General features: G+C 40.5%; 1 protein-coding gene across 3 annotated transcripts in view; it reads left to right on the top strand.

The window, feature by feature from the left end:
* ELMOD1 (ELMO domain containing 1) overlaps positions 1-14724 on the top strand; it is a 188221-nt gene that overhangs the window by 151776 nt on the left and 21721 nt on the right. For 2 of the 3 annotated variants that reach the window (XM_089687303.1, XM_089687304.1), the window contains exons 8-9: positions 7712-7780; positions 9515-9538. In XM_089687303.1, coding sequence (XP_089543429.1) covers positions 7712-7780; positions 9515-9538 — 93 coding nt within the window. The remainder of the gene's footprint in view (positions 1-7711; positions 7781-9514; positions 9539-14724) is intronic. The other variant, XM_089687305.1, reaches the window with a different exon arrangement.

Below are 14724 nucleotides of genomic sequence, written 5' to 3'. Positions count from 1 at the left end.
CCCCTGAACCTTATTCACCCTCTTGATGTATTTAAAGGTTTCAACCATGTCTCCCTTTTCCCTTCTTTCCTCCAGACTGTACATAATAAGTTCTTGAGTTCGCTCTTGATATGTTTTATCCTTCAGACCTTTCACAGATTTTGTTACCCATCTCTGGACTGGTTCTATCTTTTCAGTATCTTTTTGTAACTGAGGTCCACAGAACTGGACACAGTATTCTAAATAAGGTCTAATTAAAGATCTACAGTGGGTAAAATAAGTATTGAACACATCACCATTTTTCTCAGTAAATATATTTCTAAAGGTGCTATTGACTTGAAATTTTCGTTACATGTCGGTAACAACCCATGCAATCCATACATACAATGAAACCAAAACAAAAAAGTTCAAAGATTAGGTTATGTGTAATAAAATGGAATGACACAGGGAAAAAGTATTGAACACGTGAAGAAAGTGAGGCGCAAAATGGTAAGCCAAGACACCAGCTGAAATCTATCAGTAATTAGAATGCAATCCTGCCCCTTGTCAGTGAAAATTAATATCAGCTGATTCAGTCTCAACTGATGGCCTATAAAAAGGTATCTCATTACCAAGGTGTCACATCTCATAATGGGTAAAAGTAAAGAGCTCTCTCAAGACCTTTGCAACCTTATTGTTGCAAAACATACTGATGGCATTAGTTACAGAAGAATTTCTAAACTTCTGAATGTTCCAGCGAGCACTGTTGGGGCAATAATCCAGAAGTGGAAAAAACAGCATTTCACTATATACCAGCCACGACCAGGTGCTCCTTGCAAGATTTCTGACAGTGAATAGAATTATCAGAAGCGTTGTCCAATAGTAAAGTACAGTTATAGAGAGCTTCAGAACAACCTGGAATGAGCAGGTACAATTGTTTCAAAGAAACCAATAAGTAATGCACTCAACCACCATAGCCTGTTGAAGCTCCTGCTGCACAACATTTAGACAAGCTTGTGAAATACTGGGAGAATATAGTGTGGTCAGATGAGACCAAAATTGAACTTAATACACATAAACATAATACACACCATGTTTGGCGGTCAAATGGCACTGCACATCACCCCAAAAACACTATACCAACAGTGAGGTTTTGAGGTGGAAACATCATGGTGTGGGGCTGTTTAACAGCATACGGTACTGACAAACTTCATTGAAAGAAGGATAAATAGAAAAATGTACAAAGACATTCTTGATAAAAATCTGCTGCCATCTGCCAGGATGATGAAGATGAAACGAGGGTGAACATATCAGCAAAACAATGATCCCAATCACAAAGCCAAAGAAACTCAACTGGTTTCAAAGAAAGAAAATAAAACTGATAGAATGGCCCAGCCAATCACCTGACTTAAATGCAATAGAAAATCTATGGAAATAACTGAAGATCAGAGTTCATACAAGAGGCCTACAGAATCTTCAAGATTATGTTGAGAAATGGGGCAAAATCACACCTGAGCAATGCATGCGACTAGTTCCTCCATACAGGTATTCAATTAATTTCAGTTAGCATGTTCAATACTTTTTCCCTGTGTCATTCCTTTTTATTACACATAACTAAATTTCCGAACTTATTTGTTTTGGTTTCTTTGTATGTATGGATTGCATGGGTTGTTACCGACGTGGTGAAAATTTAATGTTGATAGCACCTTTAACCATTAGCCGCCTGGCCAATAGCCGTTTGGCGGCCGTAAAAATGCTTTAGATTTCCGGGTGGATGCCATATGGCGTACTCCCGGGCATGTGCAGTTTGCACGCTTGCAGAGCCGCGCAGCGGCGCGATCTATCACCGGCCGTGTACCTCGGACACGGCCGATGACAGATCTGAGTACCGGCCCCCGTTGTCGGTACCATGTGACCTGCTGTGACCAATCACAGCAGGTCACATGACAGTTGTATACAATGGATGGCTTCATTCATGCCATCCATTGTATACTAGTGTCTAGCTGTGAATGGTCACAACGATGACATGCACATGTCATGTGATTAGCTATGGCCAAATCACAGCTAAGCACAAAAAAAAAAAACCCTGAATGAATCGATGTCATTCAGGTAAATGATTGCTTATAGCAAAGTTATTCTTTGCTATAAGCAAATTGTGTAAAAAAAAAAAAAAATACTGATCACTTCCCTAAAGTAGTACAATGTTAATATGGTAACATTGTACTACTTTGGTCATAGTGAAATATGAAGAAAAAATCGTAAAAAAAAGATAAAAAATTAAAAATATATATATTTTTTTTTTTCATACTGTCACCAGTCAGTGTCCCTGATCACCGCCATGCCAGTTATATGATGACGCTGTACTGCACTGGTGACAGTATGTAAAAAAAAAATAGTGAAATTAATTTTTTTACTTTTTTCATTTTCCGAAAAATTATGACAAAAAAATACAACTTCAAAAAACTCGCCATTCCTCTTATGAAGTACGTCGGACTGTCTACTTTGCAAAAAGGGGTCATTTGGGGGATATCTGTACTGTTCTGACATTCTTGGACCTCAAGAAATTAGATTGGCTGTCAGTACTTCAGGACTGATCAATTTTCAGATCTATACCATAGTTTGTGAACTCTATAACTTTCCTACAAACTAAAAAATACATCCTAATTTGGGTTATTTTCACCAAAGAAATGTAGCAGAATACATCTCAGCCTAAATTTATGAAGAACAATTATTTATTTGTAAACCTTTATAACAGAAACAAAGAAAAATGTGTTTTTTTTTCAAAATTTTTGGTCTTTTTTTGTTAATTTAGCAAAAAATAAAAACCCCAGTGGTGAATAAATACCACCAAAAGAAAACTAGTTGTGTGAAGAAAATGATAAAATTTTAGTTTGGGTACAATGTTGTATGACCGCGCAATTGTCATTCAAAGTGTGAGAGCGCTGAAACCTGAAAAATGACCTGGGAGGGAATGGGGTAAAAGTGCCCGGTATGGAAGTGGTTAAAAATACACTATATTGTCAAAAGTATTGGGACACCCTTTCAAATAATTGGATTCAGGTGTTCCTATTACCTCCATGGCCATAGATGTATAAAATCAAGCACCTAGGCATGTAGACTGATTCTACAAACATTTGTGAAAGAATGAGTCGCTCTCAGGAGCTCAGTGAATTCAATCGTGGTACCGTGATAGGTTGCCACCTGTGCAAGTCCATCCGTGAAATTTCCTTGCTACTAAATATTCCACGGTCAACTGTTAGTGGTATTCTAACAAAGTGGAAGCAACTGGGAACAACAGCAACTCAGTCACGAAGTGGTAGGCCACGTAAAATGATAGAGTTGCATCAGCGCATGCTGAAGTTCACAGTGCGCAGAAGTCGCCAACTGTTTGCAGAGTCAATAGCTAAAGACTTCCAAACTTCATGTGGCCTTCAGATTAGCACAACAACATTGTGTAGAGAGCTTCATGGAATGGGTTTCCATGGCCTAGCAGCTGCATCCAAGCCTTACATCACCAAGTGCAATGCAAAGCGTCGGATGCAGTGGTGTAAAGCCGCTGTAGAGCAGTGGACAAGTGTTCTCTGGAGTGACGATTCACGCTTCTCTGTCTGGCAATCTGATGGATGTGTCTGGGTTTGAAAGTTGTCAGGAGAACGGTATTTACCTGACTGCATTGTGCCAAGTGTAAAGTTTGGTGGAGGGGGGATTATGGTGTGGGGTTGATTTTCAGCAGTTGGGATTAGCCCCTTAGTTCCAGTGAAGGGCACTATCAAGGCGTCAGCATACAAATACATTTTGGACAATTTCATGCTTCCAACTTTGTGGGGACAGTTTGGGGATGGCCCCTTCCTGTTCCAACATGACTGCGCTCCAGTGCACAAAGCAAGGTCCATAAAGACATGGATGAGCGAGTTTGGGGTGGATGAACTTGACTGGCCTGTACAGAGTCCTGACCTCAACCTGATAAACACCTTTGGAATGAATAAGAGCGGAGACTGCAAGCCAGGCCATCTCATCCGACATTAGTGCCTGACCTCACAAATGCGCTTCTGGAAGAAGGGTGGGCCAACTCAATATTGAACCCTATGGACTACAACTGGGATGCCATTAAAGTTCATGTGAGTGCAAAAGCAGACGTCCCAATACTTTTGGCAATGTAGTGTATTTTTACTGAGAAAAATTATGACATGTTGAGTACTTATTTTACCCGCTGTATATAGAGGAATCAGGACCTCCTTCCTCCTACTGATGATCCCTCTAGTGATGCATGCTAGAATTCTGTTTGCTTTTCTCACTGCCTGGTCACACTGTTTGCTCAGTTTGAAATCATCTAAAACAAGTACCCCCAAATCCTTTTCCTCTGTAGTGCTGGCCAACACTTTACCCCCAATGTTGTACTCTCTCAAGGGATTCTTTTTACCTAGGTGCATTATTTTAAATTTTTATTAACATTGAACTGAAGTTTCCACTGCTTTGACCAATCTTCCAGCAATGCCAAATCATGTTCCATGTTACAGACACCTACAGAAGCTTTATGGTGTCCTCACTGGCTCACAACCAAAATTACTCAAAGTCTTGGAATCCTGGCTCTGTTATGTGCATGCCTCTATGAACCCATCCAGCCTCAGTTACCTATAAATGTTGTTTTTTTTGTCCAATATCCTGGTGCCTCGGAGGATGTCCTGTTTTCTCCCCTTCCCTTGCTCCCCTCTCACCCCTGACATCCCCCTACAGTTTCCCTCTCCCCCTGACGTTTCATCCTTTTCTTTCTTTCTTATACCCAATGTTGTCCACACTCTGCAGCATGCTTACTTGGTTAACCTAAATACTCATTATATTGAGCCTTGATAATTTATTGCTTGTTTTCTTTCATTCTGAGCTTTCCATTACTCTATGTGATGTTCTCAGTGTTTGCAGTTAGCTCCTGCATGAGTGGCACCTACAAAATTAAACATAAACTGTGAACAGGGCTGTGTGCTGTACATAGTATTATTGGTAATATCAGTGCTTTATGCACATCCCTGAGTGCACATTTGTATGTCTGATGCACAGCTCTGAATAGGTAGATGTACTAAAACTGGTGCACTCACTCTGGTGCAGCTGTCCATGGTAGCCAATCAGCTTCTAACTTCAGCTGGTTCAATTAAGCTTTGGCAATAAAACCTGGAAGCTGATTGGTTTCTATGCAGAGCTGCACCAGATAATGCACTTTCTGGTTTAGTGATTAACCCCCACATTGGTCACTCACAGATGTATACTCAGGGATGTACGGGAAGAACCTTGCACATATCAGCCTGTCATTTATTTCAATAGGCTGGCTGCGCGCACCACTCATGTATCTCAGAGAAGTAAATAAGGCTCTCTGTACCAATCAGTATGCCCATATGAATGAACTCTAAACATGTGATTCTCTGGGCAGCAAATAGATAAAAAAACAACAGTGTGGTCATTACAGGCAGTGCTTTGGTTGAATTAGATGGACTTGAGTCTTTTTTTAGCCAGACTAACTATGTAACTATAACACTGCTCACCCTGCTGCCCGAGACCACAAAGGACATTTCTGACAAGAAGGGAGAACCCATTCTGGGCATCTCCTACTTTGTTTTCGCTGTTGCAGTGTATGGATGTGGGCAAATATTTCTGGCCCATCAAGCTCCCATAGCTTGTTAGGTCTTAACGTGTGTACTGGATTAAATAGCTACATTCACACATCATATACAGGGCAATGCAATACCTGTACACTAAAGCAGTGTAGGACAGCATATTGCCCATACAACATACAACACAGCCCATAATGCCCATACAATACACTGTACTGGATGTTCTTCTACAAGGCCCTAAGCCGTCCATAAAACAAAGCCTTAAGCTGGCCATACATGGATCACAATTTGGTTGGTTCAGCAGGGACCGATCGAATATAAATCCATGTATGGTCACCCTGGTTGTACAGAATTCAATCTACTGATCAACTTGTATACAACCAGCCTGCCAGGTTTTTCCCAAAGAATCAGTGCCGCTGGCTATAGTCAGCATCACTGATCAGTGTGTTTTGACAGTGGGAAAAGCTCCCTTGCTGTCAGAACACAATAGCACACTGGGAGTGATTCCCCCATACATATCAAATGTGTGAATGGGGGAAAAAGATCTTTTTTTTTAATTTAACCTACTGACTGAATGAAAAAAAGATGAATGTGTGGGTTGCCTTAGTTCTGGGGTTACTGTGTATCCTTCACTACTAAAGTCCAAAAAACATATTTTGATTAGTTGATTGTGTTTTCTGTTTGACTTGCAAAAAGAAAAAACTTTCAGAGAAGTTCTGCTGGGAATAAATAAGAATTGCTGTGTGCCACATGTACAGGGGTGAAGCTCCCTCTACCGTACAGGTCAGAAACAATGCCAATGTTCTGGTAGTGTTATGGGCAGCACAGAGTCCAAATGGTTAGCACTTCCGCCTGGCAGTACTAGGGTCGTTGGTTCGCATCCCAGCCACGGCACCACCTGCCTGGAGTTTGCATGTTCTCCCTGTGCCTGCGTGGGTTTCCTCCGGGTACTCCGGTTTCCTCTCACACTCCAAAGACATGCTGGTAGGTTAATTGGATCCTGTCTAAATTGGCCCTAGTATGTGTATACATGAATGTAAATTAGGGACCTTATATTGTACACCCCTTTAGGGTTAGGGACTGATGTGAATGTACAATATATATGTAAAGCGCTGCGTAAGTTGACAGCGCTATATAAGTACCTGAAGTAAATAAATAAATAAATAGTGTAAGCTAAAGCTGAACTCTGGGCTCAAACAAATTTTCCATAGTAGCCACAGAGGAAATAAACACACATTATGTGCACCAAATGCCTTTGCAAACCCAGAAGTAGCAGTAATATCATTACTGTGCTTTACATAGCCTATGCAGAGAGCAGAGCTGTGGGAGGGACTCAACAGACTCCGCCCACTTCAGGCTGTCTGCAGAAAACTACAGGAGGGGGCAGATATAAGACCAGTTACCATGCACAAGGAGAGACAGCAGCAGAGACCGGTCTTTATTACAGGAAGTTCTACATGGAGGCAAAGTTTCACACTGGACACAGATGTGGAAGAAATACACAAATCACATCAAGCATCACGTAAGAATACGTAATGTGTTTAGATAATATTATTTAGATAATATTTGCTCATCCTGGCATTCAGTTTAAAAGTGTTCATGGTATTGCTGGATAACAAAAAATGCCTACTGTGCCCTAGTAAACAATGGCTGGTGTTGTAATTATATTGATAATGCTACAATTAAACATAGAGAAGGCTTCACAATGTCAGTGTAAATGATGTATTTTTTATTATTATTATTATTTTGGTTGTATACTTTTATTTTATTTATTCTTTTCATTTGGTAATTTTTTTTAATTATTTTTTCTAAAAAAAAAAAAATGCCAGGCGTGGTGGCATGCATCTGTAATCCCAGCTACTCGGGTGGCTGAGGCTATTGGATTGCTTGAGTCCAGGAATTCTGGTCTACGATATGCCAAGCACTAAGTTCAGTATCAGTATGATGGCTTTAGGGGAGCCAGGGGCCACCAGGTGACGGTAAACTGGCCCAGACCGTCACTTGGGATTCTGGAGGGACAGTGAACTAATATGTAAAGTCAGAATTATGTAAATGTAATAACATACAACCAGCAAGGTTCTGTATTTTATTATCTCTATTGGACTGGGTAAACATAATGATTAAATTGGTGCTTTTGTATTATTCTGTTTTAGATATTTTGCAGAGAAAGATGCCGCTACAGCTCTTCAAATATTGTCTGATTCTCTTCAACCCAAGTGCAGGTGTGTATCTTATTTTTGCATTTTTGTATGGTGTTGATAAAATGAAAAAATATTTTTTTATTCTGCTCCTGGAAGCTGAAGCTTCAGAAACGCTTCTAAACTAAAATAGTGTTCATGGACACATAGGATAACACAGTTTGCTTCCTGAAGCAGAAAAAAGTGCTCAAAATCTGCTGCTAGGAGCGATTTATTTTAAGCTAGTGTTCATTGAGCCCAAACCTTTTCTAAAGAGCTATGCTATCAATGATGCCACCTTGTAAAAAAAGACGTAGCTCATGCAGATCCAATGCCTTTAATATATTGTAAGTCACTGACTCCAGACAAGAATATACTTTATATGAGAAATTCTGACTTTAATGTAACTTTAGTTACCAGGTCGTTGAGAAGTACTGAAGCCAGAGACAGCCAGTCAAGCATTTTCCAAAGGAGGTCATCATTGGATGCTTCCAGATATCTCTGAAGCAGCCTTTCTCACCATTGAATTAATTTATGGATTTCATGGAAACCCCTGATTAAAAATGATTATATCTACAACTGATGGTGCATTAATGGTGGTCAGCAGATAAATGCTCCCCTTGCACTCGTTATCAGTGGTGGATCATTGGAGTGGGCAGTGAACAAGTGCCCCAAAATTAAGAATCATAGAAAAAGGTTTCACCAACAATGGTACATTGGTGTTCAGCGGGATAGGTCCCCCTTACACCAGTGGTTGGGGGAAAGATGAGCATTTGCAATGTTGGTCAGTGGAAGGTATGTCTACTTTTTGCCGTTCAAGGAAACCCTAGCAATCTCTGCCCTGGTTGAGAAAGGTTGCTCCAACGCCTACATCTTACTGAAAATATGAAGCTGTAGAAAGTTCTCAGCTTGGCTTGGTAATGATGCACACAGTTTAGGGCATGGAGCAAGCCTGTATTTTCTGCTCAAATTAAAAGATTTTCCCGCTTTACTCATAGATGTACTCAGCCCTCTCCTAAACAGTTTATATACTATATACTTATATTTGTAATATGATTATATATAACAATATAATTGCTATATTGCTATTGCACTATATTACTCAACCTGAAAGATCTTGAGCCTGATTAGATGCTTTAAGCTCCATATAGCTTTTATACACAGTTAAATCTATCATGTATACCAGTTACTTACTTTAAAGCATATTTAAACCCAAGAACAAAAATGTAATATGCAGCTTATCAGTTCATGTAGATGTGCTGGCTGCATTATTTTTTTTCTATCAGTCTTTTTTTTTTTTTTACCAGATGATCCTGTTAGTAACACACTTCCTCGCCTGTGGTGACAATGCTTATTCACTGTATTGTGTTCATGGAGGAGCAGTGTACTTACCCTAGGACCGGACTACAGAACACCTCACTCTTGCCACCTTGCGTACCATAGGGGAGGTGTTTTGTAGTGCACACAAATGACTGGGAATAATGTAGCTGATAAGAGTTTAGCACAGGAAGTTAACAGCTCACAAGATTTCTGGCAGGTTCAAGGGGTATTTCTGTGTGGTTATCAAACACCTATAAAAAAAGTCTTTCAGTAGTATATTTAACAGACTAAAGAGAGCAAATAAAATAAGTTTGTTGTTAGAGTTTACATACACTTTAATTATTTCCCGTGAACCTTTCCATGCTAAAATTTTGTAACCATTTATTTAGTTCTTAGTTTTGTTTATGCAAATTATTTTGGTTGCTTTATTATTTTCTGTTTTATATTCCTCAATTAAAGGGATGTCAGTAAAGAAGAAGTCAGGTATAATTTCAGTTTTGCTTTGTTTTTTTTCTCTCTTTTGCTAACCTATTACTAAGATGCATTCCCTTTTTTTGACACTTGTGTTACTGATAACAATCATAATGAATTAGTTGCAAAGCCCCACTCAGATTTACAAAATGTTATAACCTGTAGATGTGACAGGAGCCTGCTACCCACACAATTTAGCAAAAGAGTGAAATATCAGAGTGTCCCTTTCAAACGACAGAGCCAAACTCTCTTTCCAGGCTCAGTGTGCCATCCTACTCCTAGGTGACAGGGTGACACTCTACTTCTGGGTGACATGGGTCAGACTCTTCGAGGTGACATAGTAAGACTGTCTTCCCAGGTGACAGGGGGAAACTGGCCACCTTCCAGGTCACAGGGTAACCTGGAAGGTCCCTCCAGGTCACAGGGTGAGATTTTCCTACCAGGTCACAGGGTGAGACTGTCCTTCTAGGTGACAGGGTGAGACATCTTCCCAAGTGGCAGAGCAAGACTTTGCTCCCAGGTAGCAGGATGAGAGTCTTTTCTAGTAACAGCGTAAGACATCCTCCCAGGGGGCTAAGCAAGACTTCTACCAGTTGACAGGGTGAGACTTTTTCCTATGAGATAGGGCAAGAATTTCCCCCCCAGATGACAGAATAAGGTTCTCCTCCCCCTGGTGATGGTGATGGGGTGACAATCTCCTCTCTAGTATCAAAGTGAGATTTTCTTTCTAATGACAGAATGAGACTCTCCTCCCAGGTGACAGAACCAGACTTCCCTCACATAATAGGGTTAGACCCTCCTCGCAGCTGATGGGGTGAGACTCTTCTCCCAACTAACAGAGCGAGGCTTTCCTCTCACATAATAAGGTGAGACTCTCCTCTCATGCAATAGGGTGAGACTCTCTTCCTAATGACAGACTGAGACTCTTCTCTCATGTAACAGGGTGAGACTCTTTTCCGTATGGCAGAATGAGACTCTCCTCTCGTGTAATAGGGTGAGACTCTCTTCTTAATGACAGGGTGAGACTTTCCTTTCATGTAATAGGGCGATACTCTCTACTTAATGACAGGGTGATACTCTCCTTTCATGTAATAGGGTGAGACTCTCCTCTTATGTAATAGGATGAGATTCTATTCTTAATGACAGGGCAAGACTCTCCTCTCCTGTAATAGGGTGAGACTCTCTTCTTATGTAATAGGATGAGATTCTCTTCTTAATGACAGGGTGATACTCTCCTTTCATGTAATAGGGTGAGACTCTCCTCTTATGTAATAGGATGAGATTCTCTTCTTAATGACAGGGCAAGACTCTCCTCTCCTGTAATAGGGTGAGACTCTCTTCTTAGTAACAGGGTGAGCCTCTCCTCTAACGTAACAGGGCTAGACTCTCTTCCTAATGACAGGGTGAAATTCTCCTCTCGTGTAATAGGATGAGTCTCTCTTCCTAATGACAGGGTGAGACTCTACTCCCATGTAATAGGGTGAGATTTTCTTCGTAGTGACAGGGTGAGACTCTCCTCCCATATGATAGGGTTGGACTATCCTCCCAGGTAACAGGATGAGACTCTCCTCTCACGTAATAGGGTGACACTATCCTCCCAGGTGAAAGAGTGAGACTCTCAACTCAAGTATCAAAGTGAGACTCTCTTCCTAATGACAGGGAGAGAGTTTTTCCCTGGTGAAATGGTGAAAGGACAGGACTCACCTTCCAGGTGATGTGGAACAACTCTTCTCTTAGGTGTCAGGTTTTTGGGTACAGATGCACCACTTTCTGACTCACAGAATTTTCCTTCCCCTTCCTCCTTGTTCCTACACTGCTACTGTCCCATTTTAGTGATTGTAAATAACATCATATACACACTATCTGCTGTAAAAATGCAGGTAAGAAGAGACCAGCTTATGTTTGGCCTGCTATCTTTCCAGGAAAAAGAGAATAACTTTGATACAAAGTACAGTCAGGTCCATAAATATTGGGACATCGACACAATTCTAACATTTATGGCTCTATACACCACCACAATGGATTTGAAATGAAACAAACAAGATGTGCTTTAACTGCAGACTCTCAGCTTTAATTTGAGGGTATTTACATCCAAATCAGTTGAACGATGTAGGAATTACAACAGTTTGCATATGTGTCTCCCACTTGTTAAGGGACCAAAAGTAATGGGACAGAATAATAATCATAAATCAAACTTTCACCTGGGTTTCATCCCTGGTGATGCTCTGCCAGGCCTCTACTGAAAGTTTGATTTATGAAATTAAAGCTGACAGTCTGCAGTTAAAGAACATCTTGTTCGTTTCATTTCAGATCCATTGTGGTGGTGTATAGAGCCAAAAATGTTAGAATTGTGTTGATGTCCCAATATTTATGGACCTGTCTGTATATCAGCTTCAGCACAAAGAACATTATACCAGAATCTGCAGTTTAAAATGAAATGTGAGCAAATAAATGAATCGGAAGCTGATGGTCTTTTAGAGTGTAGCTTCCACCAATGAGGGCAGTTAAAAATTAGCTTTTTTTTTTTTTATTTAAAAAAGTAAAACATTTGCACCTTCATTATAAGTAATTAAAAAAACAGGGTGTCCTCTACAGTACAAACCACACTTATCACTTAACTATACCCTACCTGAACAGTCCGCAACAACCCCTGAAATGTGCTTTCAGTTTACTTAATTCGGAATCACCTTGCTGCTCATTGGACAAGGTGATGATAATGATGACCCAAGCTCTGATTGGACAGTGAAAGAGAAACCTCACACTGTTTTAATTTCTCTCTTTACTGCAGCTATTAAATATAGCTAGTATGAATTACTGTACCTATTTAAAATATATTTATTATTTTGTAAAAAAAATGCATAACTGCTTCATATTGCAGTCTTTTCTTTATTCTGTTATTAATAATATTATAAATGGATATTTTAAGCAACAGTCGCTTTGTAGAGCACTGCTAAACTCTTTAGGGCAGGAATATTATAGACAGGGAGGTCTATTTGAAGTATTTGTGCACTTAATGATGCAAATAATGAAAATCCCTCTTATCTGAAAAGTCTCTGATATGCTGAATATCAGACCTGATACCTGACCCATATTTGTCACTGCTAAATCCCCTATCCTCCAAGACTAAGTGCCAGCTCCATACAAATCTGGGGGTAAATCTCTTCCATCCTGGGAGGAGCAGAATCCTGGTCCAGAAAATGGATCTCACTCAATCTGCAGATCTGTGCATCAGAAATCGGTTCTTAGTGTACTTTCCTAACAGTCCTTCGTTTGTGGTTTACAGTGTATTTGTAGCCACAATTCCTTTTTTTAGCAGTACATAGAGTAAGGAAGGGCACTGTCGCAGCTGATTTCCCTTCACTTTCTCCTTTGGAGACATATCAGAAAGTAAAAGAAAATCTCTATAAAAGGAGAGGAATTCTTCTATTAGTTCACTGGAACAAGTTTCTCTAGTGCAAGATTTAGGCTCCACTCTCATGGGCGTCTTGCCAGCACTTGGAATCTGTTGACAGCTGCATACGCATAGCGATATCGAGCCCGTTCACTGCAGGGACTAGCTGTCGGCAGTCGCAGTGATTCATGTCTGTTCGCAAAGCTAGAGATCACCTGTGGTGATCGTGCATGGCCGCACACAGCTGTCAATCCTAGCAGCTGCTGGATTCCTGCCACTGGGATTAGCAGTGTGCCAAAACTCCTGTGTGATAGGTTCTAACCCTCATCTTTTGTTCTGGTGACAGCTAAAAGTTTGGATTTCCCATCACTGTCCCATCACTATCTATCTTGGTGACAGTGATCAGGGAGAGGATGAATCAACCCAGTGGGGGCACAGAAAAATCTAAAAAAATACACTATAATAAAATATATATACTACAGTGGAACTGTCTTCATTTTAATTCCATCAATGCAGTTCAAAGAGATTGTTGTAATTTGTATTTCACAGCGTCTAAAGAGGAATGCATCTTTCAAATCGCTCTTTTAAATGATTTGTGCTTTTGTTTGTTAAGCTGTTTTGTGTTACGTATTGCAGTTTTGCAGCACTGTTTTTGTAATGGATTTTTGAACTAATTATTGTAAATACACTTGACTGAGAAGGAATGAAAAGTAACTAAAAGAGAAGTATGGGTTTCAGCAGAAAAAAAGAAAAAATGTATACTGCAGCATCAATCTTTTTCCGCATCTGTCCCTTCTGGCTCAAAGACTGAGAACTGAGTGATCAAACACCGCTGATTGTTCAGCTCTCGGACTTTAGGCTGCAGAGAGCCAGTGACTGTCAGTCTCCGGCTCTCTGCTCTGCCCCTCAGCGCTCACTGAGGTGCCGGGGAAGGGGGTTGGAGCGGCTGGCTCAGGCTTTAGCTGACTATTGGCTGAAAACGAGCCACAAGAGTTCAGAACAACCTGCACTCCTGTGATCCATAGGAGAAATACAGCCAAAAACCCTTTGGCTTTACTTCTCTTTTAAATATAATTATGAAAAGTAAGAAGACCCAGCAAGGGTCCATGAACCAGGGTGTTGCACCACTTTCCCCTCTTCTAAGCATTAATATTGGTCACTAGTGGTTTGGCAATTGCAGCTCACCTGTGAATGTTTTGCATATGGAGTTCCCTCTGCACAGTTTTTGTGGAAACGGACTTTGGAAGACTGAGATTGAGCCCTGCAGTCACTTTTGCAGCAGTTGTTTTCTTATTCCAGGTCACAATCCTACCCAACGTTCCCAAAAACTGTGTATGTCATCATAACCTTTGATACTGTACCTGATGACACGGCAAATAAATTGGCACCTTCAGACACAGATGCACCAGCTAAGTGGGCACCAACAATTTGCCCTCTTTTAAGCCCAGTAAGCTCTGACATGACTCCGTATTATTGGAGGCGCACGCCATGAATTATGAAAGTGAGGTTTTCCCACTTGTTAGCTAGGTGTCTCATCACACAGCGGAAGCAAAAGAATATTAATATACAGGATTTATATAGCGCCAACAGTTTGTGCAGCACTTTACAAAATGAAGGCAGACATTACAGTTACAATACAATTTGGTACAAGAGGAAACAGAGGGCCCTGCTCGTTAGAGCTTACAATCTAGGAGACAGAGGGCCCAATATTACATCACTTCCACTGTCAACGCAAAACATGTCATCATTTTCACACCTGCAAATCATACAGTGTTTCCATATTTTGGTCCAACCCCTATATGTGGGC

Source organism: Staurois parvus, unplaced genomic scaffold (genome assembly GCF_062004578.1).
Source record: "Staurois parvus isolate SC_StPar_1 unplaced genomic scaffold, SC_StPar_1.0 ptg000422l, whole genome shotgun sequence".
Taxonomy (NCBI): domain Eukaryota; kingdom Metazoa; phylum Chordata; class Amphibia; order Anura; family Ranidae; genus Staurois; species Staurois parvus.
Note: the sequence above shows the minus strand (reverse complement) of the source record. Positions and strands in the feature narration are given on the sequence as shown.